At 39.8% G+C, this 27006-nt stretch overlaps 1 protein-coding gene across 2 annotated transcripts in view; it reads left to right on the top strand.

Annotated features, from left to right (window-relative positions):
• scube3 (signal peptide, CUB domain, EGF-like 3) overlaps positions 1-27006 on the top strand; it is an 83075-nt gene that overhangs the window by 13398 nt on the left and 42671 nt on the right. For both annotated transcript variants that reach the window (XM_075474964.1, XM_075474963.1), the window contains exons 2-4: positions 5981-6103; positions 10724-10849; positions 20711-20845. In XM_075474964.1, the coding sequence (XP_075331079.1) occupies positions 5981-6103; positions 10724-10849; positions 20711-20845 (384 nt within the window). The remainder of the gene's footprint in view (positions 1-5980; positions 6104-10723; positions 10850-20710; positions 20846-27006) is intronic.

Raw genomic sequence — 27006 nt, 5'->3', positions numbered from 1 at the left:
ATTCAGGGGTTTAGATGTCTGACACATGGTGGATTTTCAAGTTTTATTGAGCATACAACAGAGCATACAGAGAATCAGTTCCAGAGCAAAGGAAACATTCTTCATTATTGTACAACTTGCTCTCGTCCAACAAAATCTTTTAATTCAATCTTCCGAGAATGTCAGTGGGTTTAAACGGAGACCCGAGCCATTTGTGGCTTTAATATGCTCAAGTGCCTTAACCGGAGGAGAGCTACAAATTCAGTAATATTCACAATGACACACTTGGTTGAAGAAACAGTTTAAACATCAGTGCATTGCCCAACATATCTTTCTTCTTTGGATTTGTTGTTTTGACTTTGTTTATTCATCCTTGTCTCAAAGTGCCGGCTTCATTCTCTGCTGCCTTAACTTGTTCCTAACAACTGCAATTCCTCAACACAAAAGAATGAAAAAAAAAACTCAGTGAAAAACACAATCTTTTCATCTTGAGCATGAGTCAATTACCAAGGCAGCATTACTGAGCACATTGCGCTCCGAGGATCGTCCCCTGGACTGAACCAAAGAATGTATTGATTCTGACATGTTTATTTCCATGGCTAAGGCACTTAGTGTTTCCAACAAGACCAGCAAATCTAGCTTTTGTTGTCCATGTGTCTGCTGGAAGGATCCCAGTTACTTTTATGGCTAGATTTTTAAACAGAGCTCTAACAGACATGAGTTATTGCAGTTTCTGGGCCAGAATTTCTTGATTTGTATTTATTTTGTTTCGTGCAGCTTACACCAAAGATGTAGGGAGTGTGAGTGTCATCTGCTCATTTTGCACAAGTGTTTGATCATCACAAATAACTTATTTCTCTAGACTCATCTGATTTCCAGATTTATAACTCAGGAAAATATTTTCCACTGGATTTTCATTTTTATTATTACCTGTATCTTGACCTAATGATCCCATCATCTCTTAATCACCATTAGATAAACTGACTGTCTGATCGTGTCAATCTCAATATTGGATAAAACCAGGGTAGAAATTCTTGTTGCATTTGGTCAACATTTCTTTTGTTGTGTATTTTATTTAACCCTATTCTTTTAACTGTTAGCTCCTCCTCCCCCTTCCCTTTATCGAGCCTCTGCTCGTTCAGGCTGCTATTGAAAATAAGAATTTTTGTTCTTAATTGCTTGCCTGGTTAAATAAAGGTAAATAATAATAAAAACATCTTAAAGTCGAGGGTTTTTCACGGAGCTTGGACATCTGCGTCACTCAATACCAGAAAGGCAGCTGTAGCTGTACAGACTCTGCATGTGCAGTCGCAAGAGGGACAGAGTAGTTTGAAGGTGAGAGGCTTTTTAAAGAAGAGGTAAACTTATCTGAAAATCAGTAGGCCATGGAACATAATGAAGGTACTGTTTTTATAGATTGACACTTTTTTTTTTTAGAAAACTTTGTTTGTTTTAACACTATTGTTACAAGATGTCATCAGTTTAAGTAACAGATCTTAACTTCACTGTCTCTCCTGTTCTCTGCTCTCCTCCACCGTGCATTCTTTTTTTTTTATGGTGCCTTACTCCACTCAATGTGCCAGAGCAGATTGTAAAGGATGGTGCCACTCGATGGACACAAGAGACAAGACACACGCACACATGTAAAACTGGGGAGAAAAAGCATCAAAATGGTAGTAGGGACTATCACGCAGAGATGAAATCAGAGCAATAGATTAATTTTGGAATCATTTCATTTGACTACATTAGCACACAGTTTGCAGTATTGGTTCCTGAGTTCTTTTTACATGTAAAACCCTGGTAGTACGAGTATTTTATAGATATTACATGGAGGAAGAGGGTTTTGCTCAGTTGCAATAACCTTCATTTATGCTCCAACTTAAGCTTGATGAGTTAATGCCACAGCTGTACACGATACATAATAGCTTCCCTGTAGCCTGATGGACACCTCTTCAGAAATGTTACTATATGTTGCAGCTACACCTCAATAACTGTGATTGGTCTGTTATGTAACTTTTGTTACTTAAGTTAATAACCAGTATTCAGCCTGTGTAGCCATGTCATTTTGTGTTCCAGAAATGCCTGTAAAAGTGACTGTTTTTCAGCATGTTTTGCTCCCCATGTATTGACAGACTCAGAGTTACACCCACCTACCTCTTTTTTTCAGTCATTGTTTAAAGCACAACAAGAAACGCATTAAAACATTGACGCAACATTGGCTTTGCCAAAGGCTCCTTTTTGATGTAACGAGGAAAGGGAAATGAAACTTTATCATTACATGATTTCACATGCTCAGGTGTTGTTGGCAAACATAGAGGCTGTGTTATTTGTTTAATATCCTTAATATGCAAACTGCCATCAGTCATCATTCATAATGTCTCTGAAATTATTATTTACCACAACATGGCAGTTTCGTAACATCTGAGACACTGAAACCCCAGTTATTAGGTGCTGTTTCCTTTGCACCCTAGAGTTGCCTGAAGCAATAATATCACACTAGGTGAAAATCTAACTTAAATAGAAGCAGAGAGCTGTGGTGAAAAAGGAGTATGCAATGGACAGTTTAACCTTTTTTCATGATCATTGTTGGATTTACTCTGAAAAAGTTGGACAACTATAGAGGTGAATGTTCCATCTATCTGTGAATTGTAATTGCTGTTACTGACTTGTGAGTGTGCGAATCTGTGAGTGTATGTAGTAAAGTCAAAGCGTGTGAGTCGGCAGCCTTGCAGATTGGAAAGATAAAGTGAACTAATGCTCCATAAGGGAACATTAATAACACGATGAATAGAGGGGTTCTTTGAGTTTCTTTCACAATGAATCTTACCACAGAGATTTGGCACCAGGAGAGCTGACATTACGACGGATTTTTTGTTGTGATTAATACCTCCTCTATTGAAAAGAACCTCCTCACATGGCCTCCCCTGCTCTTATCCTGCAAGACGGTCTGTAAGGAAAGGACCCAGGCTTCAGAACTGATATTGTTTGTGCCTAATATAAATCAATACAGAGTTCAAGGAGCTCCAGCAAAACTAAATGGCTTTGTTGAAACTTGGCAAAATGAACCACACCTTCCCAGGTGCTATATTACATCCTGATACTAAAATACCTTGCAAACTCATGAAACTTGACAAATCCTAGCAAAAACAATCGTGCTATTGGAAATTATTTTAGCAAGTTTCAATTTATAATGAAAATCAAGTGTCGATCCAGAGTTGGTTTTTTTTGTATCGGGGGTGGGGATGCTGAGTGTGGCAGTTTGTACTTGCACCCTTTTTATTGGACAGTGCTTACATTGGTTATGATTCGCAAATGTTTTTTAAAACACTAAAATGATGAAACAAACTGATAAATATTGACCAGCAGAATGATATCAAGACATGAAATAGATGCTGTATATGAAATCTGCAGTATTTTTCAGCTTTATCCATCGTTATGTGTACCAAAAGTCTATTCTAGTGTCATTGTACCACCTGCCCGCACTGCTGTCTGAAAACTCATGAAGAGAGCTGGATGTAGTGTTTCCTTTTTGCAACCAGTTCGTTCCTGTGACTCCTTGCAGTATTGCAGTGAAGATGTATCCGTGATCTAAAAGAATTTTCCATGTAGATCGCCATTATAATGGCATCTGTAAAGCAGCTAACATGACACATCTAACTGCAGAAATGGGCAGTTATTTGTCTTTGTTTGATAAACCTCCATATTTGTTAAAAATTCCCAGGGCCCAGAAAAGTAGTCTTAACATATTCTGGGTCCCAGGTTATAGTTTAATAAATCCTTCCGTAGGTGCATTGTCTGACTACATTGAAGATCAAAGGGGTTTCTTCAGTGATTCATCCATAATCTTACACATAACAAGTGAAAACTCAGGTAGAAAGAGGATAATAATAACTTGCTCTGCTCTCACTTCCATACAGCTGGCTAATAAGGGTGCGTTGTGCGTGAGAATTCCCAACAATCCACTCAGTGTCAGAAAGGGTTGCTGATACTATCTGACAATCTGACATGCAGTTCAAACAGATCATAAATCCCATTTAAAGTCAATGGACTTAGCTGGAACATGCAGGTGGGGCCAGCAGGATAAATAATAGTGTGCAGGTTCAGCGGGTTGCACAATGTAGAAACAAACCAAGAAAACTTTATTTGTTAATGCGTACACAGAGCAATTTAAATCATAGTGAATCAGCTGAGCGAGTCCTCTTTGCATTGGATCCCTAATAAGACAGCCACCTGGTTGCTGCCTGGATTAGTCATCTCTAGAAACTCTTAATGTACGTCAGATGCTTTTCATTGCCCCGGGATGCTTACATGAAAAGGGCTCATGAGAAAGAGATTTGGGGGGGGGTAAATAGATATTGAATAAACTATCGTATTGTTTTTCATAATTAGAGTTGATCTTTTTTTGGTGGCTTAATACTATTGCCTATCGGTAGGGTCTGAGCCACGTGGCCCACCCTTGAGTAATGCTTTCTACCAAGCATTCATTTGCATTAGAGATGTATTCAGATATTTTTTTCCTCGGGAACAGAATCCAGTGTTCTTTTCTCTGTTAGCAAATATTAGCCTTTAACTCACTCGAGCACAAGGAGATTGGATTAAGTACATTCAGTATTAAGATTTTTTTGTGTTTTGCCTCTCATTCCTATTAAACTGAACCTTGATTTAGACACTTAACACTTTTCAAACAATAAGTAGATATCGCTGCCAACCTTTTAGTTAAAGCTGGAGTCCTTAGGGGTAGTCTGTTCTTGTTTCTTCGAGTTCTTTCAGTAGTAATAACGGCACTGCTTTTGCCATCCTGCTTTTAAGACTGCATAATGAATGTGCAGCATCCAGTTTTGTTATAGAGACTCCACAGATTTTGGGCTTTTTGCAGTGTCACTTATTTCCACAGCAGACTTCATGTCCTGCAGGTATAGGGAGATATATCCAATATGCTAAGCTCAGGCGTTTGGGTTGCAGGTCATTTCCCATAGGGATCAGGCAACTCCTGCAGGGGCCTTCCGATAAGAGTGAATTTTGGGACCTATGTAAACCTTGTTAAGCTGCCCTTCCCCTGTGTGCAGGGGGGTAATCCTAAACACCTGGGCTAGTTAACAGAGATTTGGTGGGATTAGTTGTTCCGTGAAGGCAAACCTGATCGTGCTCCTGGTTAAATCCATTTCCATTCTTATCTTTTCTCATTCGTGTCATTGTATTTCAGACTCAGTCCAGAAGTTACACAACAATTCCATTTTTCACTGAGCTTTTTTTTTTCTTTTTTGGCGGGATGAAATCAATTATTCATGCTTAAGTAAGGGTAAGAAAGTTTGGTTAGTGTGGGTTTGAACATTTTTCTTTTTAAAGTAAATTCTGAAATATGTGTGTTTTAGCCTAATAAAAAGTTGCTTGATAAGAAGCCCTTTTTACGCCTTACTAGCAAAAGGAAATATCTCAAGAACCTTAATCTTGAAGTTTTCAGTAAAAACTGTTGAAGTGCTGGTGATTTCCCTTCGTATCTACTCAATGACACAACATAAGAAACATCGAGTTAGTGTTTCATTAAAAAGTTGGACTTTTTTTTTTAATGGGAGAGTGTTGGAGCCAATGATGTTGCATTCAATGGTACTTAAGCTGTACTTTACATATCAGAGCTTATTACTATGTCTATAATTTTATATATATAGTTGATGAGGCAATTAAAAGAAGACAAATTTTTGAGACTTCCACGTTTGCATCATTTCTCAACCCCAGATATTGAATCTTGGTTTGACTAAAAATCTGTTACACCTAAAAACCTTAAACACGCTCATCATGTTTGCATTGTCTTCGTATTCTTATGTTATGACATTTAGGTGCAACCTCACACAGCTGTTAGCAAGGATGTAGTCTGTAGTTGCTGTTTCTTGCTTTCGTTTAGGTGATTAAAACACACACTCACAGTTGTATGTGTAAGTGTGATACAATCATCAAAAATATATCGGCTTTATTAATTTACAGCTTTTTGTCTCCTTTCTTACAGATGTGGACGAATGTGCAGAGGCGCTTGACAACTGCAGCATCGATGCCATCTGTCAGAACACCCCAAAGTCATACAAATGTATCTGCAAGTCAGGCTATAAAGGAGATGGCAAACATTGTGAAGGTAAAAGTCTGACCACATTTGTGGCTCATTTTGCCTGGTGATTGGAGGCACACGTTTGTGTTCCCTCTGTGTTGTCGTATATGTATGAACCTAAGTCCCAATGCCAGTGACAGGATTAATAAGAGTTTCTGTCTCAGTTAATGAAACTCATTAGCTTAGCAATTTTCCTGAAGAAGGAGGAGGGACAAGGGCGAGAGCCGCAAACAGTGACAGGGGCAAAGCCAGGTGCAGAGTGCTCCTATGTGACAAGATGAAATGAAGCAGTAAATTTCCTACACATGTTTGAGGAGAAAATTAAGATAGCGGCTGAGGCAGCAGTCAGAGGCCCTGCCAAGCTGTCGGGATATTTCCACAGCCAGAGGCAGGCCTTTTAGAATCCCTGACACAAGTCTGTTTTTCTAGCCTTTTTCAACGTGTCCAAAGCCTCCGGATCATTATATCCTACAATTTTTATTACAACCATTACAAAACCATATTTCACAATGCCATTTTTTTTTACAAGTATTATTCTTTCATATACTTGACCGGGTGCTTTTCATGGCTCTCTGCCTGTAGGTCATAAAAGTTTGCTTTATTGAGTCTGTTGTAAAATATTTGCAAGATTCTGTTTCCATTGAACTGACGATTAGTTTAACTGGTGACTCATCAAGGTTGATAACACTAAAATACAAAAGATAAATAAGACAAAACAATACCTATGTGTTTTAACAACTGGTGGTAAAAATCCTAAAAAAATAGCTCTCTGGCTAACTGCTGAGTGACCTGTCTTGACAATTTTGGTGTGCCTAGCTGCACCAGGATGTGTGGACAACAAAAACACAAAGACAGTAAAAGGGAGGACATGTTTTAGTGTTCAATTTGTGCATAGTTCTCATGCTAGTCAACTAAATCCTATTTATTTAACCTGGTTGTTTGAACTGTATAAGGTTTAGCTTTGACAATTAGGTTTTACTAACAGATTGAATTGCATGGTTCCTTGTAATTTGTATCTTGGAATATGAGTTGAAAGTATGATGTTGTCATCAAAAAGGACTGTGAAATAGTTCTATACTATTCATATCATCAAAATCAATCTAATGGGCTTCACCTGGAAAAATATAATGATTAATTCCATTCATCAAATTAACCTGTTTACATTTGATTTTAGCTATTAACAAAGTCTGCGTCAGATGTTAAGTGACGTCAGTATCAAGGCAGCGCAGTAAGAAGTTAGCCAGCAATCAGAGCTTCGGGAATGTGCTTTCCGAGAAATCCAACTGGAAATTCCCTAACAAAGACAGCTCTACCTGGGATGGTACGTTAGAGAGGGCGAAGTCAGAAGGACAAATAGGATGTTCTCCACCAAACCATCCGTCGTGTACTTTCAGTGATGGGTTAATACACCCCACCAAGCCTGAGACTCAACGATGATGGAAGAGCATGTGGAAGAAAGAGGCATCACATAACACCGATGCTCCATGAGTAGTGGATCTAAGAGCTGACCACAGCAATCTCCCAGAACAAGAGCCAGTGACCAGGACAATAGCAGACCTACAAAAAAGGGTTTCTAGTATAAAGAAGAACTTACAGTGCTGCATGAACACATAGCAGCTCAAATGAACCAACTGTTAATGGATAGGACCCAGCTGGACTGGTTAACCCAAGTTGGACTGTCATGATCATGAAGGATGTCCAGCATGGACAATTCTATTCAACTACCGGCCAATAACCTACCTCTGTACATGGAAGCTCCTGAGCATATCATATCTTATCATAGAGGATAAGATGAGTCTGCACGACTCACTACATGAGTATGGTAGGTCCCAAATGGGAATTGGATGTAAAATCAGTGGAGTTAAACACCAGCTGCTGATAAACAGAACCATCACACAAGACTGTAAGATCAGACATTCAAATCTGGGATCATACCAATCTCAATGTAACTGTTGAAGACAACCCAGAGGCCATTTCAAACCATTTGCATAGGCTTCCATCAAGTGTGACATTGACCAAAAGATGCTCTGTCCCCATTGCTATTCTACATAGGCCTGTTCTACATAGGTTGTCTGATTAGGGAATTAATTAAAGGATATTGCTTTATAAAATGTGTGAACAAAAATGTAACTCAAGTGCAATTGCAGTAGGTCTTTTTGGACATGGCAGGGAATTCAAAATTGAACAAATTCAAAGCTAGAAGAGCAGAATGTGAAAGGTGTGGTGAATGTTTTGGGTTTAGCGTAAAGTAGAAAAGTTATGGATGACTTTGCTGTAATGGGGGAATGACAGATGTGTTGTAGGGGAATGAGCAGAGAGCAGGAGAGTGTTCCATAGTTTTGGTCCCATCCCTCTGCTGTCAAGTCCAATTAGGCCCTGAGAGGGGCAACCTCAAAGAGGAGCTGAAAAAATGGGATTATCTACCCTGAATGGGCCAGTAAGTGCTGAGTGGAAGTACTCTGTGTTCTCAGTCCACCTTTCCTGGGTGTCCTCGGTATGGACCCCTCAACCATCATCATAACCATAAAGGACAACCCTACTTAGGCTGTCTTACCATACTGTTCTCTCTGTGTTTCTGTCTCGTTCTTTCATTTGTGTTTCACATTTCCTCTGTTTCAGAAGCTAGAGCTGATGAACTTTAATGATAATGATAATTAAATCATTATATAAACCTAGTAGCCAATATTTAAATTTTTTTAAGTATTGACTATCAGTTTGTCTATAACCTCATATTAATCAAGGCTAACTTTTTGAGGATTTCTCTACCCAAATGCACATTAGCTAATTTAATGTGCTTTTATAAGGTATTTTATTTTAGTCTTTGCCAAATATATGTTTTGTAAGCATAGCTACATATTTTACCACTTACTTTATCCTCTGTATTATGGTAGAGAGATTTTAAATGCCCCATTGTAAACAAAACAATGTTGATACTTTTACATCCTGCCAAAAATAATAAAATTCCAAGGGGAAAAGCAATGTCTTGGAATGGATCAGGTCAAATGTTAGGCTATTAAGTGTGGCATAAAACCTTGGCCATCAGTATAAAGCTTTAGAAACAAAACCATAACTTCAGTTAAACTATGGCATATTCCCAATTTACATCAGTAGCAGGTGAATCAACTTATTGCCACAGCTGTTTCATTCTCTTAGGTACACTTTTGAAAGTAGAGAGGGAACAAACAGGTCATTTACCCTCTGTAAAACTTAGAAAGAAGTGCAGATACATTGTCTAATTAAATGGTCAATCATTTTTTAAAATGCATACTTGTATTTGTATGAAATGTATTGCAATATGAACCTGCAACCAGATGTTTGCCAAGTCTAGCAATAGGACTATAAGTTGTGCCTGTTAGCATTCACATGTTATATTTTTTTTCCTTGATATTTACAATTTATTTGTATAATGTGTGTTGCTGTGGGTGATTATATTTGGGACTGTTTCTTATTCGGGTGTTGGTTTGTGGACTTCTTACATCCTTGTAACCAGAATGAGCTTGCTACAAGTAGGTAAGTAGCCCTGGTATTAGTGTAATAGTAGTAGCACAATTTTCAAAATTGGTAGCAGGTGATTGGATGAGCTATTCTATTCTATTACCCAATTCCTATATGATTGCCACGCAATTTTAAATAAAATTTTTAAAGTTTTAAGAAAATGTAAATTAACCAAGTTTTCAAGTTTGACGCAAATAAGCTGCGCTGTTGTGTAATTAAACAGAGTTGATAGTGCAGTGGTTGCTAATCAGAAAAATTCATCTCAAAGAATAAGAAGCAAACAAAGTCGGTCCCCTCGGCCACATAGGAGCGATAATGGACTTCAGGTTTTCGGTTTCTAAATATTTAATGTTCTCTTATGTCAGCAAACACTGACCATATTTCTTCAGTGCGAACATAAAAACACTCATAATCAGTCAAGTAAGTTAATATTCTACTAATCAAATAAATTATTTATAGTACCTGCCGTCTCCCTTTATGTACTTATTTAGAGAGGTCACAAACCTTTAATTCTTCAAAATGCACATTATTAAAAGAAATTAAAAAAAAACTATCTGGAGAGACAACTAGTTTCTCTCAGGCTAACCTCTAATCTAATAAGATCGACAGAGTGAAACCAGCTGGTAAAAAAGAAGTTGTTTTTTCACAGTGATCTTTGATTTTAGAAATACTGCCTGTTTATACCTGTTTTTTATTTTCATAACATATATTTTTTCAGCATCTAAACTAACCACACTTCTTTGGGAGCCACCATTGTTGGAGCCTGTCGTTGAGAAAGTAGAGTGCTGACTGGCTTGAACCATTGTTGACTGACCACAAACGAATTGCTTGAAGCCTAAAAAGATTGATTCTTTCATGAAGATTGTGATTTTGTAAATCTCACCAAAATCCAGAGGCCTCGTATGGTACTTTTGGAAGTACTGGTTGGGGCATTTTGTATGAAGCTCAACAAGCAGTATTTCCACTTTTTAATACAAATGGTTGTGACTTTGTATTTAATGGAAACAGAAACTGAATTGCTATCAATTCTTTCATTTAACTCTTAGCCAAAAAAACAAACAAATAACAATTAGCCTTGTTTCAATGCTGAACTATTTATGTCAGACTGTTCAGATTATGTATGCTCACACACTGTTTATCCTCTTTCTGCAGATGTGGATGAGTGTGCGACTGAATACAATGGTGGCTGTGTACATGAGTGCATCAACATCCCTGGAAATTACAGGTGCACATGCTATGATGGCTTCCGCTTGGCACATGATGGGCACAATTGTCTAGGTGAGTGAATGTGTAAAATCTTGCTGCACCTGTGTGTGTTATACAAATTCTTTTTGCCTGGTCTTTTTGTAGCTGACTTAATTGTGTGGCTAAGTGTTGTTGTATAAGGGGAGCTTGTCTGGAGACTATATTCTAAAAAGTGTATGTGTCAAGTCTCAAACTCAGTCTGACGTAGCCAATGTGGCTGCATAAATCCTTCACTCTGCATGTCTAATATCACATCACGGATGGTAATATATGTTTCAAACTGCGCTCATATTAGACCGCTGCTTCAGATATTAGCCATTTCCTTGTTCACATTGCAGGTTGTCTCCACATATGTTTTCACAAAAAGGAAACCTGAGAACTTTTTTATAATGAGTCAGATGAAAAGGGGAAAATTTATGAAGAGCTTGACCCTGAGCTGGGAGCTCAGAGTGAGCTGTGAGTTGACGTCCTTTCCCATGGTTTAAAATTTCACCACTGTGCCATTCATCCTGGCCTCACAGAGGACATATTACACTTAAAAGGTTATGACATTAAGGAAAATATAGCACTTCAGAGAGCTGCTTAACATAGACATCATCCACCCCCCCATTCTGTCTTTCTGTCTTGCTCCTTCTCCCCCATCCAGCCACCCTGCTTTCCTTTTGTTTTGAAACCCTTCTGCTCCTCAGAAATCATCTCCCTCTCAGTAGCAACCTCAGCATTATGTATTTCCCTTGATATTAAAAAGACAGTTAATCCTGCTTGCTGGTGTGACTTTGTTGTGAATGAAAGTAAGAGGCAGCGTGCAACGGCATTCAAATAAAATGGTGACATCAGCACCTATCAGAGGTTTGCTGTAAGTTGGCCTTTACAAGCGACCACACATCAGCACAGTCCCATCAAGCCCACATTTGCTTGATGAGCTGCATGTAATGCTGGGATTAAGGTACACTGGAATTGAAAACACTCGCATATTTGGATCGATAGCAAACCTGTTCTGACTTGATGATGAACCCATAGCTCTCTTGTGTTTCTGTCTCTGCTTCCCTCTCACTCCCTGCCTCTTCATCACTTGGATCTACAGTGTAAAGTGGAGCTATTTTCCAAGTCATTTAACAATGGTGTTCATCTGTGCATGGATCATTTGCTGTGCCATGGATCAGCTCCTGCCTTGCGTGCTGGTGTGTAATTGCATCATATCGTTGTGTGGATGCTACTGTTGCATCAGACTTGCATTCATCGATCGCTTTGATAATTTGTCATAGTGAGGCCTTACATGATCAAACACAGAGAGAGCTTTTAGTTTTGTCCTCCATTTTTTTATTCTCACAATTGACCTGTTAGTAAATGGACAGATTTGATTGGGTTTGGAAATGGTATTATATTATTTTTAAGGTATTGATCCAATTAAATGTAAAGTGAGTTAATTATTTAATATCACTATACAAGAGGGATTTAGGTGCACTAAATAGTAAATATTCAGTTATTACTACAAATCTCAATTTTTGCCTTGAGACCTGAACCTCCTTTAAAGATTTCTTTCTTGAAAATTTATTTCATTCTAATACCCCTGCTCTGCTAAGGAAATAATCCTTACCACAAACACAAGAGAGAGGAGGAAGAGGTAAAGCAGAGGTTTCATGTTAAGGCCCCTGCTTCCTCTTCCAGGTTTAAGCTCCTTTTGGCTGCTGAGAAAAGATTACTCCCCCTTGGCCTAGGAATGGAGAGCCTAAACGGCAGGCTCCCAGACGAGGTCAAACCTTCAGAGCCCCTATAGACCAGATGTGCCCGAGGCTGCAGAGGAGACACTCACCTAATCTTCAAAAGTTCACAGTCAGTTTAGGGCCTGCAATCTTTAAGGTGCTTCTCTTTGGGTTTATCTATAAAGCCGCAATGTTTTGATGTTTCTCTTCATGGCTTCAGTGCACTTTAAACTCTTTCTCCAGTAGGAAACAATGTCTGTGACTGTCACCTCTGGGACACAAGTTAGGTCAGCGTTCACGCATCCCTGTTCATGTCTTCTTTGTTTGCTGACTGCTGCACGTGCCACACAGCTCCTTGTAATTGGATGTGTTGGCAGCATAATGACATCGGGCGGTGGCAGAAGGCAGGGGAGCGTGAAGCAGAGCACTGCCCTGTGAGCCTCACTGGGGACACTCTAGTTTCTAAAGAGTCCCCCCTGTCTACCCTAAACCCCACAAAGATGTCAGAAAGTCAGCAAGGTGGAAGCAATGCAATATCACAGCACACTGCTTCTGTCTGTGTGGATAGAGACGTCATTCACTGTATAATTTACCTCACAGAGCGCTATTGTACCTTCTCAAAACTCACACTGAAGAGAGGAAGTGAAGCGTGTAAGAGCTTAATTACATATTTTATAACTGTCATGACTTTTATGTCACAGAGGTGAGGGAAAAAATGGTATTTAATTACCACTCCTCTTTCATGGTGAAGCTGTAAAAGATTTTTTGAGTCTGAAGAAAAACAGAGGAATCAGTGTCAATTTAATCCAAAACACACATCCTCTTTACAATGAAAACCAGATGCAGGAAGGCTATTAGTTACCCACTGTAGCACCAGCATCCCCACATTTATGACCTATGTGTTTTGGTTAAGGTCCCACAGAAACCTAAATACACTCTTATCATTACTAGTTTGTTAAATCCCTCTCAAGTAGCTTAATATCATAAGCATCTGCACAAATGCTTTCTTTCATTACAACCACAAATGATAACATTCCGCGTCTTTTGAAGAGCTAAAAGTCACAAATAACAATATTCCTTTTGCTGTCATAAGAAGAAATGCCACAATGGCATGCGGCCTCAGTATGACTCACTTGGGTAAACAAAGGGAGGCTTGAAATAGACATTACAGATGTTTGACAGGGTCCCACCAGGCTTCTGTCATTGTATTGTTTACTTATATTCATCATTCTGTTCCCTGTCAGTCAGGATATGTCACTTCCTTTCTCTGGAGGACTAATTTGGGGACCCACATCTTCCACACATACATACACACATCAGGCCATGTTTCTTTGATTTCTATTGACCAACACTGATTAGTTTTTTATTGATTGAGTAGGGCTCAATTCCCCATGCAATCAATAGGCAAATGAATGCCCTTTTACTTGAACCTTCCCCAAAGACATAACATGATCTATAACACAAAAGTAACACCATTTTACCTTTGGATGAGGCTTTTGAGGAGCAGCTTTGAAGCAGTAATTTAGAAAAGGTCATGTCATTTAACGCTGTTTTGCTAGTGACTGTAATCAAACAGACACAGTGTAGTTTTTCCACTCATTTAAGAATATCCATCAGGGTCTACTAAAGCTAAAGCTTCATCTGTCATTTAACACAGAAGTTTTGTCCTTGTTGAGCTTTTTTGCTGCTTTTTTTAATCCTCTGTAATCATATTGCAAGGTTGGCTAATCAAATAGGAAGTTTCAGACTGATGTATTATTGACCAGGTCCTGTTGATTAAAGTAGGTAGTCATCAAAGACCTTCACGCGGATTTGCTCGGCAGCCTTTTCACCATTCCCCCGAGGCAGTGAGGAAAATCCCCTCACCCCATCATCAGCAACAAATGTTGGACTCCAACTTTACCTGGGCCCTATTTCCCCTAATATTTGGTTGGAAAATACAAGCACAGACGTCTTTGCAACTGTGAAGCAATTTTAATATCACAAGGCAATTAAACACTGAAATTTCCCCTCCAAAAAGTTTGTCTGCATGGAAGGTGACATTTTGAAATCTTGAGAGTTGAGTTGTTACAGCAAGACAACAGTCTACACATGACTGAGAGCAGAGGCAGCTGCCCAGGCAAGAGTAGGGTAGTGTTACACTGTTAGAATATTAAGTGTTAATTTCTTAAAGCTAAGATTTTTGTGTTCATGGTTTTCCAGGCTGTGGAAACAAAATGTGAGTCACATCTTTGGAAGACCAGGACATGCAGAAATACATCATCAGACTAAAACGTCTCTGTTTTTTGCATCTAAACCTAAAATAAAGTTCAGGCCTGATTAGAATCTGATTTCTCTCTCTGTAGGTTTTGCACATTTCTCTGTGTGACTTACAGGCACTGAAAAGGCTGAAACAAGACCAGAAGAAGCAAAACAAAAAAGTCTATATCTTTAGGCATTGTTTCCATGGGGGCTCACAGCAAGAGGGTTTCTGGTTCAGATTCCAGCTGGGGCCTTTCTGTGTGGAGTTTACATGTTCTCCCCATGTACAGTATGTGTGGGTTCTCTCCAGGTACTCCAGCTTCCTTCCACTGCCCAAAAACATGCATGTCAGGTTAATTGGTGACTCTAAATTGACCATAGGAGTGAGTATGAGTGTGGATGGTTGTTTGTCTTGTCCAGGGTGTACCCTGCCTCTTGCCCATTGACAGCTGGGATTGGCTCCAGCCCCCCTGCGACCCCGAGTTGGATTAGGTGGAAATAGAAAATGGATGGATGGATTGTTTACAATATTCTGTTAGACACCTAGAAAAACAATATAAACTAATAATTTGCAAATACAAGCACTTTCATTTTGAAGTGCTTAACTAGCCATTTCACAACATTTCAGCTGTTTAGTGGGTTATCACTCTGTTGGAAAGATTTTTGTGCCCATTAATACTTTGTTTTACACTAAAACACTTTAAAAATCTTGGATTTTTTTTTACCCCCAAACAAGAGCTGCTGATGCAAATAAGCTGGCTTTCTCTGCAGTGAGCAGTCACTTTGCTTTTGTTGTGACATGTACAGATCTGGTTTGGACATGAGAGCCTCTCAACAGCTTAGAGGAGAGGAGCTGCAGTGATGAGTTAAAGGATAGAGTTGAGATTGGGGTATTAGCTGGCTCCTGAAGACTATCAACTCTCTCGCAAGTTTGCTCAGCCCCATCCACCATGAAATGAACAATTCCAACTGAGCCCACTGCAGGGCTTTGGGGGAAACTCAAGACTGAGATTGGACTTAGGGATGTAAGCATTCAGCAGACAGGAAGCCGTCAGACGTCAAGGCAGGGCCTCTTGTCTCCTTGGCATAGCACTGTCCACCCAAACACTTATCCTGGGGTTTTGTTGTTAAAATACTTCCAGACTTGCTTTGGAGGAACAGAGGAATACCATTCAGCATGATTTTGGCTCATAGTTTTTCATTTAGGAAAGAACTTAGCAATAGATTGGACTTGGAATCTTAGTTTGTGCTTATTTACCAAATTGGTTACCAGGGAGACAGGCCCAGAGTCAAGAGTCTGAGATCAGTCAAAGCTCTATTAGTTTTGTCTGTGTAATAGCATCAAAATCAAGCCTCGGTGCTTATGATATGGTACAGCAAACAGAGATTTTATTTGTGTTTGCTTAGCAGATGTGAATCAGTTAGGTGTTTAGAAACAGTGGGTCAGGCAGACAGGAAGCACTGGAACTAATAAACTGTTCAAAGCTAAATACTCTAAGTGTCTAAGACTTCCAGCCGGCATTAGTCAACCTCGTTCTAATGATTTAAGAGAGTGTGTGTTCTGCAGATGAAAGATCAGGACTTCCTACAACATATTGGTTTATATAAACTCAGCTGACTGGAGTCAAAGTGGGCATGAATGTTTAGATTATCAATTCATTTAAACTTGAAAATAATTGAGGGCTGGCCCTCATTTATTTGTGTTAGGTCGAGTGACACAAAGCACAACACAAATATTTAATTGCATGGAAAAGTTAATATTCAGTAACGGGTAAAAATTGCATGTAACATTTTGAAAAGATTATACAAAAATAAAACAGTCCTTGATATATTGAGTTGAAAGCACTGCAGGATGTGATTTAAAAAAAAATAAATAAAATAAAATCCAATCAAACAAGTAAAAACAGTCTCAAAATTAGATTTTCCACCACTGATTTGAAATTACTAAGTGTTATCAAGGCACTGAATTCCATTGTGCTTTGGAAGTAAATGGTAAATGGTCTGCATTTCTATAGCGCTTCTAGACTTTTAATCAAAAGCATTTTTGCACCACGAGCCTCATTTACCATGAGGATCAAACCACCAACCCTATGATTGGCAAATGATCGCTCTTCTCCCTGAGCAGCCATAACGACTTCCACAACATCGGAGCATAACAGCTAAGAGCTTGTTTTTCTGAGGCATTTGTAATCAAAGCCAGTCATTTGATCTAGTCGGGCTTGATCCAGAGCACCAGTTCAGCAACGCTGTTAAATATGATGGTAGCTTTCCAATAAGGGCTTTATAGATGAACAGTTGTGAATGTTTATCTGGTCTCATAGTCAGAGAAGTCCATCCCACTTTTTCGTAAAGGATGCGGTGACGAGTTTCACAGGAATGTAATAAACCTGAATGCAGAATGATAAAGCAAATCTTGGGGCTTCAGAGTAGAAGAGGAACCATGTCCATAAATTACATAACCTTAATCTAAAACGGACAGAAAAACAGCCTCAGTAATTCTCTTATGAAAAAAAACATGGGAAAGTGGTTCCTATTTCTACGTTTTTTTTGTTTGATTTTCTGAACCTGATTATCTTCATGATATTTGAATGTGAATTTTTCATCAGTTCAGATTCCAAGATACTTATATTCTGCAACTCTCACAATAATGGATCCTTTAGTGGTAGTTGAGTTAAAGTGACTGGACCCGTCACCTGTGGCTATACAGAACAACATATATGTAGTTTTGTGTGCATGCGGTGCAAGTCTTAATCTATCAAATGTAGTTTGGAGAATATAAAATAATTGTTGTAGTTTTTTTATTGCTAGACTGGTAGATTCAGCTAGACAATGTAAAATTGAATCGTCTACATACAAGTGAATGTAACAGTCATTAAAAAAATTATACTGTTATGAACATAAAGTATAAAGAGAACCAGACCTAAAAATGAACCTTGTGGGACACCTTTGGTTTTTGAAAAAAAACTCTGACTCAGTAGTACCCATATTCAAGTTCCCGAGTTGAAACAATACTTTTTACAACATTAAAAAGTTGACAGGGGTCAGCTATGTCAAATAGCCAGTTTCACAAAAAATGTCTTTGTGGTCAGTCAGGTGAGAGTGTAAAAGTGTTGTCACTGAAGTCCAGAAGTGACAAAGAAGTAACCCCGTAATCCTCTTTAAAATAAGAAAGGATGTTGTTTTTACTGGATCTGAGCCACTCCCTCCTTTAATCATGCTTATTTTACAGTAGCCAAGCTGATGCCTGCTCATTCATCAGAGCAGCACAGTCTGCTTCAACAGTACAATCTCCCTGCTGTTTTGCTGCCTGCTGCTGCACATTGCTCCGTTATGTTGCCTTATTATAGAGTGTGTACCTCTCCAGCTCCTGTAAATGAAATGACCAAAGAAGCCAGTGTCTGTCCACTCACCTCCTTGTCTCTGGTCTGTCTGGACCACAGAGACAGTTCTGTCTGATCCAGACAGAGGCCAAGCAGTGGGATGGATGCATGGACAGCTTTGATGACAGATAGCAGCAGTTTTTCACTCTTCCCCCCTGCAAAAAAAGTCTGAGTCAGCAATAAACTCCCCCAAAGTCACTGAAGCTTTTAAAAAGAAGAGAGAGAACGAAAAAAGTCGAGTATTTCTCCAAAATAAGGGTTCAGGAGTTTTTGTAAGGCAACCGCCATGTTTACATGGCTCTAAAGCTCTGCGCAAGGCCAAATGTTATATATACAGTCAAGGCTATCTGAGAAACCAGCGGACATGGCCTCCGCAAACACAACCAATCGCTTAATCTCTCTCCGTTTGAATGCTCCTTTACCCTTCGTCTCCTAAAGTGAAGCAGGGATAGAGCACAGACATGTCTCATTTTTCAGAAGTGAGCCAGCCCTTTTAACTTGATTAAAACATTTTTTCCACCCTCTAGAGAATTTTTAAAAAATGTTTTAAGTCCAAATAACACGAGCACTTCTCCTGGCCATGCCAGAACCCCTTTCCGCTTGGAAATATTTGCTTTGGACGCCAGCTTTGCCCAGCACACAACACAGGCAATTATGGGAGCTATTTAAACAAGAGAGATCTTCTGACAGCCGACGCCTCATTTAGAGGGATGAAGGAATCAGGAAATGAAACCTTCATTGATGCGCTGAGGGCATGGAAAGAGAATTCCCCCTGGGCCCTCTGAGGCTGACTGCATATCTCATGGGGATTTTGTGCATGCGCTGTGGACTGTAGTATTTATGTAGCTTTTCATTTATTTGAATTTTTTAGGTTTGTGTGTTTGTATGTGTTAAGGGAGGGTCGGTCAGAGACCTTTTGCATATTTTAGGTTATTTTTGAGGTTTTTGAGGTTTTTGAGGTTATTTTATATTCTGAGTTGTGAAGGTTTGTTGTTACCTGCTTACAGTTTATCTGTAAAGGTGCAGCTGTAGGTTGCTAGCAGCTTTCTTCAGTTCCAGGGTGCTCTCTCTGGGGCTGCCACTTTCATGATGGAGAGATGAGACCATAAATACTTCTCCTTTTACTTATACTTCAGTCTAAATGTGTTTTTTCAGAGGACTCTGCTCCACCTGGTTGTAGAGTGATGCTTTTCCCATCAGCCTTGACTGGCATGACAGATTGTTTTTGTGGAAAAAGACAGTTTTGCTGATGGAATGTGAGAACAGTACATCAGACTTGGCAGGCCGGTAAGGGTCATTAGTGCTACCTGCCACTGACCTTCTAGTCAACTCCAGACATTTTTGTCTAGTCAGGTTGTAATTTGTGAATACGCCGGGTGTGTTTATACAATGGTGAATTGACATGAGGGCCAAATTTTACGTGGAAAAAGAAGAAAGAAGAGGACAGAGGGAGGTTTAATTTCTAACTCTTCCCAAGCTGAGAATTCCCCTGAAAGGAAACTTAATCCAGAGGCCTTCTCAGACTGGACAAATAGACAGTAAATTAGTTTCGCATGACAGTTTATTAAAAAAAAAAAGAACTTGTGTACACACCAGATTATTAATGAATTGAGCAGAGGGATGGATAAGGTTCCAATGTGGCTGGTAGAAAGAGTCTGGGAGAACAGGTCTCTGATGGAACAGAGAAAGCATATTGTCTTCTTCAGGGCTGCTCTACTGTCACGCACAAGGCAGAGACTGGTGGGCTAAACTGTCCAGCACGGTAGATAAATATGTTTAGCAGTTTCTTTTGATACCAATTTGAGGGGGTGGCATGCATTAGAAGAGAGCTGCTGGAAGACCACAATTCATTACCAGCTCAAATGAACTCGACAACCTTAATTTGTGGTTGGTTTCCCTTTCTTGCTCCCATGGCAGAGCGACATGTTTTTCTTTTTTTTTTTTCTTTTTTGTATGCATTTTAACTAGATTCACCCTCCCACTCCACCAAAAAGAAAGGAAAAAAATTGCTACACTTTCCCCTCCTCCCACGTCTGTATGCATTCCTCCCGTCACTGGGCTGACAGACACTCGTCATCAGCAGGTACTCTGGCCCAGGTGGATCAGGTTTCCCTCTTGCCAGAGGTCTGTGCTGCATGTGCATTTTTATGGCTTTGTGCTGCACAGTTGGAGGTTTTGAATGCAGCTCTGGAGTTGCGCCGTGTCAGGCAGACACAACCTCATCCTTAAAACAAACTCTTCTGTTTTCAAAATATTCAAATACATTTTGGTGTGCCTTGTATTTTGTCTATGCATTAAATTTGCTCTCAAATCACAATCTCTTCTCTGGAGTCATCTATCCTTTTTAAATGATTTAACTTTGAATTCATCGCTTTACAGTAAGAAGGGTGTGATGATGGTGTTTAATTTTTACTGCAATGTATGTTTGCGTCCTCAATCTGATCCAATAAATGGGTCGTGTTGTAATCCTAGACAACCTTAAAACAAGAGATAATCTATAAAATATTTGTTCTGTCATTAAGCGCTCTTAACTTTGTTCTGTGCTTGTGTTTGTGTACGTTTCCTGATAGATGTGGACGAGTGCTCGGAAGGCAACGGTGGATGCCAACAGATTTGTGTTAACATGATGGGGAGTTATGAGTGCCGCTGCAGAGAAGGATTTCTCCTAAGTGACAACCAGCATACCTGTATACAAAGGCCTAAAGGTTATTTACACTACACTACACACACACACACACACACACACACGCATTGTAGACTTCATGCTTAAGGTCACAAATGGTAAAAGCTTTCATAACGTGCATATTTTAAGTGATTTTGGATGATGCTATCAGATCTTTGGAACATGAACATGGAAATTTTCTTGTCTGGGCATTTTTTTTTGTAATATGATGCGTTGTGCAGATCTAAACTGAGAATGAGATCAGCCCCAACAGGCCTAAATGGAAGGTAAAAAAAGGTAAGTCTTCAGTCTGGAGGGTAAAGAGAAGAACAGGGATAAATCTCTTTTTGTTTTCCACCCACCCCTTTCAAATTGAACCAATCTAGTGTTTGGCAGCATTTTAAGGTATCTGTGGTATGAAAGTGGCCTGTGGGGGACTGTGAACAGAGAAAACAATTAAAGGTGTAGCCTGGGGCAGACACACCTCTTGTTTATAGAGCGTTCCTGTGGGATGGAGACGTGACAGGAGAAGAGCCGACCTGCTCTGAGGCTTGCTCACCACACACAGCAGTGCCACACACATGCATACATTTATAATGTCAAAGTAAGCCGGCAGGAAATGTCTCTCTTTTGCATTCATCCATTCTAATTTTCTGATGAAGCTTTGTGGTTGTTGTTTATGACAGAGCCCACTCTAGTTGTTTGAAGTCACATGAAACTTGAAATCTTATTTTTCGGCTTTCATTACAAATGTTTACGGATTGAATTATGAATGTTAGTTTTAACCTATTTCTTGTGGACAGTTGTCTCAAAACTAATACTTAATGTTAGCAGTTCCCAGTTAGTTATTTATTTTCTGTTCACCACTTGATAGAGAAGTCAAGAGCAGCCAGTGTTAAACATCTCTGTTGTAGGAGGAGTACACACTCACAGGAGACAGGACCCTCGCTGTCTGTAGCTTGAACCATCACGCAGTAATTGACAGTCACAGATTACCACAGGGAGTCTTCAAGGCATTAAACATCAGGCTAACATCAGCAGTTGGGTTCTATGGTGTTACCGAAGAACAATTAAAATAAAAAAATGTTTATTCACTTATTAAGTCAAAGTCCACTCACTTCTTGGCAAAGGAATTCAAACAATGTCTGTATTCGAAACCTCCTACTACATACTACATACTTGCAAACGGCATACGCATCGATCAGACAGTATGCAGAGCGTTTACACACAATGCATTTCGCTCCTGCCCGTGCCGAAATCAGCCGGCCTGAAGCTGATTTCGGCTCGGGCTATAAACTCTGTAAATATATAACTTTAGCAACATTTGAAACATTTTTAGGCGAGAAAGTAGTCGTTTCCCAACATGTTGAAAATCTGACAAAATACTGGCTATTTACAATTTTTTTCCCACGAATTCGGCGCTACTAAAGCTAGCCGCAGTGAGTACCGCACTTCCGGTTATTTTCACAAAAATAAAATACCCGTTGCCTTTTATCATAGGGAAAGCCATTATGATACAATTGGTGCTTTTGTTTTGAAAACAGGAAGTGAACCTACCCTCATTGTAGCCAGCTTGAAACTGCCGTTTTGACAGGAAATGATGATCGGCGACGTCAAGTTACGTTGCATCTTGGGTAGTTTGAGTATGACCAGTAACCCCATGATGAATACTCAACATTTCGGCGAATCTAGTATGCATCTAGTATACATCCGGGAACTTAAAAAAGTTAAAGTTAGTATGCGTAGTAGGAGAAGTATGCGGCTTCGAACACAGCCAATGACTTATACTGAGAAGCCATGTCATGTCAAGTGCCTGGAACTGCCTGGAACTGGAAATTTTTGAAATAATAGTTCCACTGCCATATTATGATTACAATGAATTGAATTCCAATTGGCTTGAATTGGACTTTATTATTTAAAGCTGCAGTCGGCAGGTTTTCAAAATTCCGAGTCTAAAGTCGGAAAATTCGAACTGATACAACTTCCAGGTCCCTCCCCCAACCTCTAACAAGCTCCGAATCGCCCCCCAAACCCCTCCCCCTCTGTGGACGAGGTTGTGCACGTGAGTTCACACCAGTGTGAGCGCACACAAGCTGGGGCAGACTCACGCTCAGCAGCGTGTGCACAAGCTGTGATTGACAGGTAGGATTCCTCCACCCTAACTTGATTGGTTAAAAACGGCCGGGAGCGCTCGGTTTTTGCAAGCATGATTACAGGCTTCAGAGGGAGCTAGAGATTTCGTTATTTTTCCTAAACAGCCTATTTAATATTCTACTTCCAGAATCCCATGACAGTTCAAGCTAATATGACTAAAAAAAAGTTGCCGACCGTAGCTTTAAGTGCCTTGAGAAGACATTTGTTGTATTTGGCGCTATATAAATAAAAATTTATTGAATTGAATTGAATATTATCCATATTATTTATTTATTCTAGGGTAGGGGTGTGGGGGTAGACCCTGGATGGGTCGCCAGTCCATCACAGGTTGACATGAGACAGACAACCATACACGCACACACTGAAACTAACACTCACTTATAGGGACAATTTAGAGTCACCAATTAACCTGACATGCATGTTTTTGGATGGTGGGAGGAAGCTGGAGTACCCGGAGAGAACCCCTGCATACACGGGGAGAACATGCACACTCCACACAGAAAGGCCCCCGCCGGGATTCGAACACTCTTTCTGCGAGACAACGGTGCTAACCACAACACCACTTTGCAGCCCTTCATTACAAATATGACTTTTGTTTTTTTTTTTCTGTTTTTTTTTTTCAAATAAAGTACATGTAAAATCAAGTCATTACCCCGACATTAAACTTAACACAATGGCACGACCAGCACTTGTAATACATTATGTGCCTTCAAGACGTAATGCTAAGTCAGTACATTTTTTATAGGAAACACATTCCAACAGGTACATTTTGGTTGTTTGGATCCGACTCAAAAGAAATAATTTTCTCCCTGTGCTGTTTTGTGCTGCTGTTCTGCACATGTTTCAGAGCCTACAAAGTCTCTATAAAGCAACTTCAGATAGAATGTACAGCTGTTGTCACCGTCACAAACCACATTTATTTAAGCAGTAATTACCCAGCTGCCTACAGATTCCTCTGCTCCAACAGACTGGGCTATGTTGTCGATATTTTTTCTAAGTTTGCTGTAACTCTCCACATTCATTTAACCCTACATACACACCAGGATCTGAGTGCCTACTGATTTTTGCCCTCACTTCTGTTTTGCAAAATAAAGACTCTTATCTTTATTAGATGTAAACATTGACAGTTGACCAGGCCTGTGTTGTTTGTTGTTTCCTTTTCTTTGTTTTTGTTTAAAAAAACAAAACTGGACCATGTGTTTCAAATCTCTGTTGTGCTGTCAGAAACCGAGAAACAGACTTTGAGCAGCAGTCTGATCCTGCCAAGCTCCCCTTGTCTCTCTTACATTTACTATTTCTCTCTTGATGTCCACAGTTCCTGTTATTATTCAATTTTTATATTAATTTTGTTTTTATTACTTCCAGATGAGACCCATTTGGATCAAGGGATAAAAGCTGCCATAAATCTACAAACTTCCTTCACTCATCAGATAGGCGCCCTGTCATTGTTTCCTTATTTGTGTCAGAGTAACAGAACAAGCACTCATCTGCTTATTATTACTGCTTTTATAACAACAGTACATGCCTGAAGGAAAATGGAAGCGGTGAGGAACTGACTTTGCCAAGCTATTGGGAAACAACCCTGCAGAATTACTGCTAATATCAAAAATCATTGAGAAAATGAAAACTCATTTAATCTCTCAGCCAAGTGATTTTAAATGCAGCCCTACATGCATCCTGCCAGGCCACCTTTTAAAGAGCAAAGCCTGGGGTGCGGTTTGCTCATGAGCTTTATTGTTGTCATTAAAAAGACATCACCTTCTTCCATTAATGGGTCAGGTGTTCGAGGGCAACTTTTACCAGTTGTTCTGGGTACAGCAGAGAGCTGGTCACTGCACTGCCTGCCACTGCTTTTCTGTTTCTCCTGCTGGTAGCGAGTCTTTGTTAGCAGGGAACTTGTGCCAATTAGGCAGCAGGGGTCTTCCAGCCTCTCGGCTAATGATAAGGCTGCTGCTGGCCTGTCTCTTATTAGACCTGCCCCTGCCCCCCTCAGTAGGACTAACTTTGGCCAAATGAGGTTCTCCATCGTGTAGCTGGCCAAAATGTAACAGTTCATTTATTCCCCTCAAACATCTCCAGTCTAGAAATAAAGCTTGTCAGACCCATCAAGGTGCTTTGTGGTTGATAGGAATGCCATTTAGGTCAAGAAGAGTTCCAGTGCTTGGAGTTTGATTTATTTTCTCTTTCATTTAGGAGGATGACAGGGACGTATGTGCGTGAGACGGGATCCAGCACATTGGAATTCAGGAATTTCAGGCTCAGTCAACCCACACATCTATAATGTCAGTCCTGTTCATTTTTAAATATCCGGTAGAGCAATTACCTCAAGTGTGCGTTGATGGGTGGTTACATAAGTCACGTGTATAAAGTTATGTATTCAGTTCAGAATACACAAAATGAAATTATACACAGATCAACCACATCATTAAAACCACATGCCTGTTATTGTGTGGGTCCTCCTCAGACACCCAAAACAGCTCTGACCTGTCGGAGCACTGACTTCTGGCAGGTTCAGTGTCTGGTACTGGGATATCAGCTGTGGAACCTTTGGGTTGTGGGGTGAGGTCTCTGCGGATCGCGTTTGTTCTGGTACACCTCACACATGATCACATTAGTGTCCGGGGACTTTAAAAGCTATATTTTATGATGTGGAAGGTCAGCTGAAAGAGCAAGTTCTACTAGCACGAGAGGGGGATGTAACATTTACCAAGAACTGGAGTCCTGTTACTGCCAATCAGTGTGGCACAAGTGAGGCTGGCATTGTGGGGAAAGCTGCCGCATACCAATGAGGAGTCTATAATGTAATCATCAGGCTGTTGTGAACTCAGGAAGTATCTAGAACTCTTTGTAGAAAAAAAATATTACATGAGGCTTGACTGTCAGCTTTCATTGCTGCAGGAATCTGTAATAGGCCAAGGCACTGAAGTCTTCCAAGTACACACTCAGAAGCAGATGAACATAAATTAACATCAAGCAGAGTTTTCTGTCAACAAGTAAGTGTCACGCAAAATAGATTTTTCATCAACAGAACAGTGATGTTAAAAAAGTAGTTCCCAGCAGCATTCTACTTTACATCTGATGGTAACCATTGTTACAAAAAAAAGCATGATTTGTTTCCTCCAAATGGAGCCTGACTCATCATTCACCTGATTGCAGACGCTAGAGTTGCTATTTTTTCTGAACATTGGTGCTTTTCTCGCTAGGAAATATTTACTTTGTCAGTGGAAACCTCCTGTGTTTACAACTTTCATTAGCCTCCCAAAGGAGGTGTTAACCCTTGTGCTGCAAATCTCTCAACACCATGGACAAGATGGGTATAATCACACACATGCGCCTGCACACACACACAAACACATACAAAACTCAATAATTTCTATTTCAGTTTAATCCTGCTGCAGGCACAGACAGACATGCTTTGTTATGACATTTAAATGAAGAGAGTCATGTGTTGACTTCAGGATATGTGTTTTCTCTGTTGGCCAGAATTATAGGGAGTTAGGATAGGGAGTTTTCCAATAAATATGATCAAATCTGTAATACATTGTCGCATCATACTCTCGGTTAGTCTTGCTCTCCAGCCATGACATTCCTCCTGTGTGAAGTCAGGCCTAGAGTCATTGAATTCCGTTTTATCACTGTTTTTCTCATCATAGATTGAAAAAAAAGATACCATATTTGATCATGTAAATCCCATGAAGAAGTCTGTTTTACATTTTCATTTCATTAGCAAATACACTGATATAGTTTCCAGTTTCTGTAATTCCAGTAATGTAATGTTTAGGATGTTAAACTACAAAGGGAAATACTGTGTAGGACTATTTGTTTTTATCTACGTTCGTGTCTTGCTGCTTTTTCAGGCCATTGTGCTGCAACCAGCAGTGTTCTTACATGTTTCCCCCAGTTGTTTCTCAGTAGTCCTGCCCCGCTGCCTGCCTTTCTGTGCATTGGCCACAGAACTGTTTTTACAAGTGCAAAAGTCACTGCTCCATTGCTCTGCAGCCCAACCGTATAACCAGGCTCTTCTCCTGGAGTAGAAAGGCAAAAGCTTTG

The sequence above is a fragment of the Odontesthes bonariensis genome, chromosome 10 (genome assembly GCF_027942865.1).
Source record: "Odontesthes bonariensis isolate fOdoBon6 chromosome 10, fOdoBon6.hap1, whole genome shotgun sequence".
Lineage (NCBI taxonomy): Eukaryota > Metazoa > Chordata > Actinopteri > Atheriniformes > Atherinopsidae > Odontesthes > Odontesthes bonariensis.
This window is presented reverse-complemented; position numbering and strand designations above follow the sequence as displayed.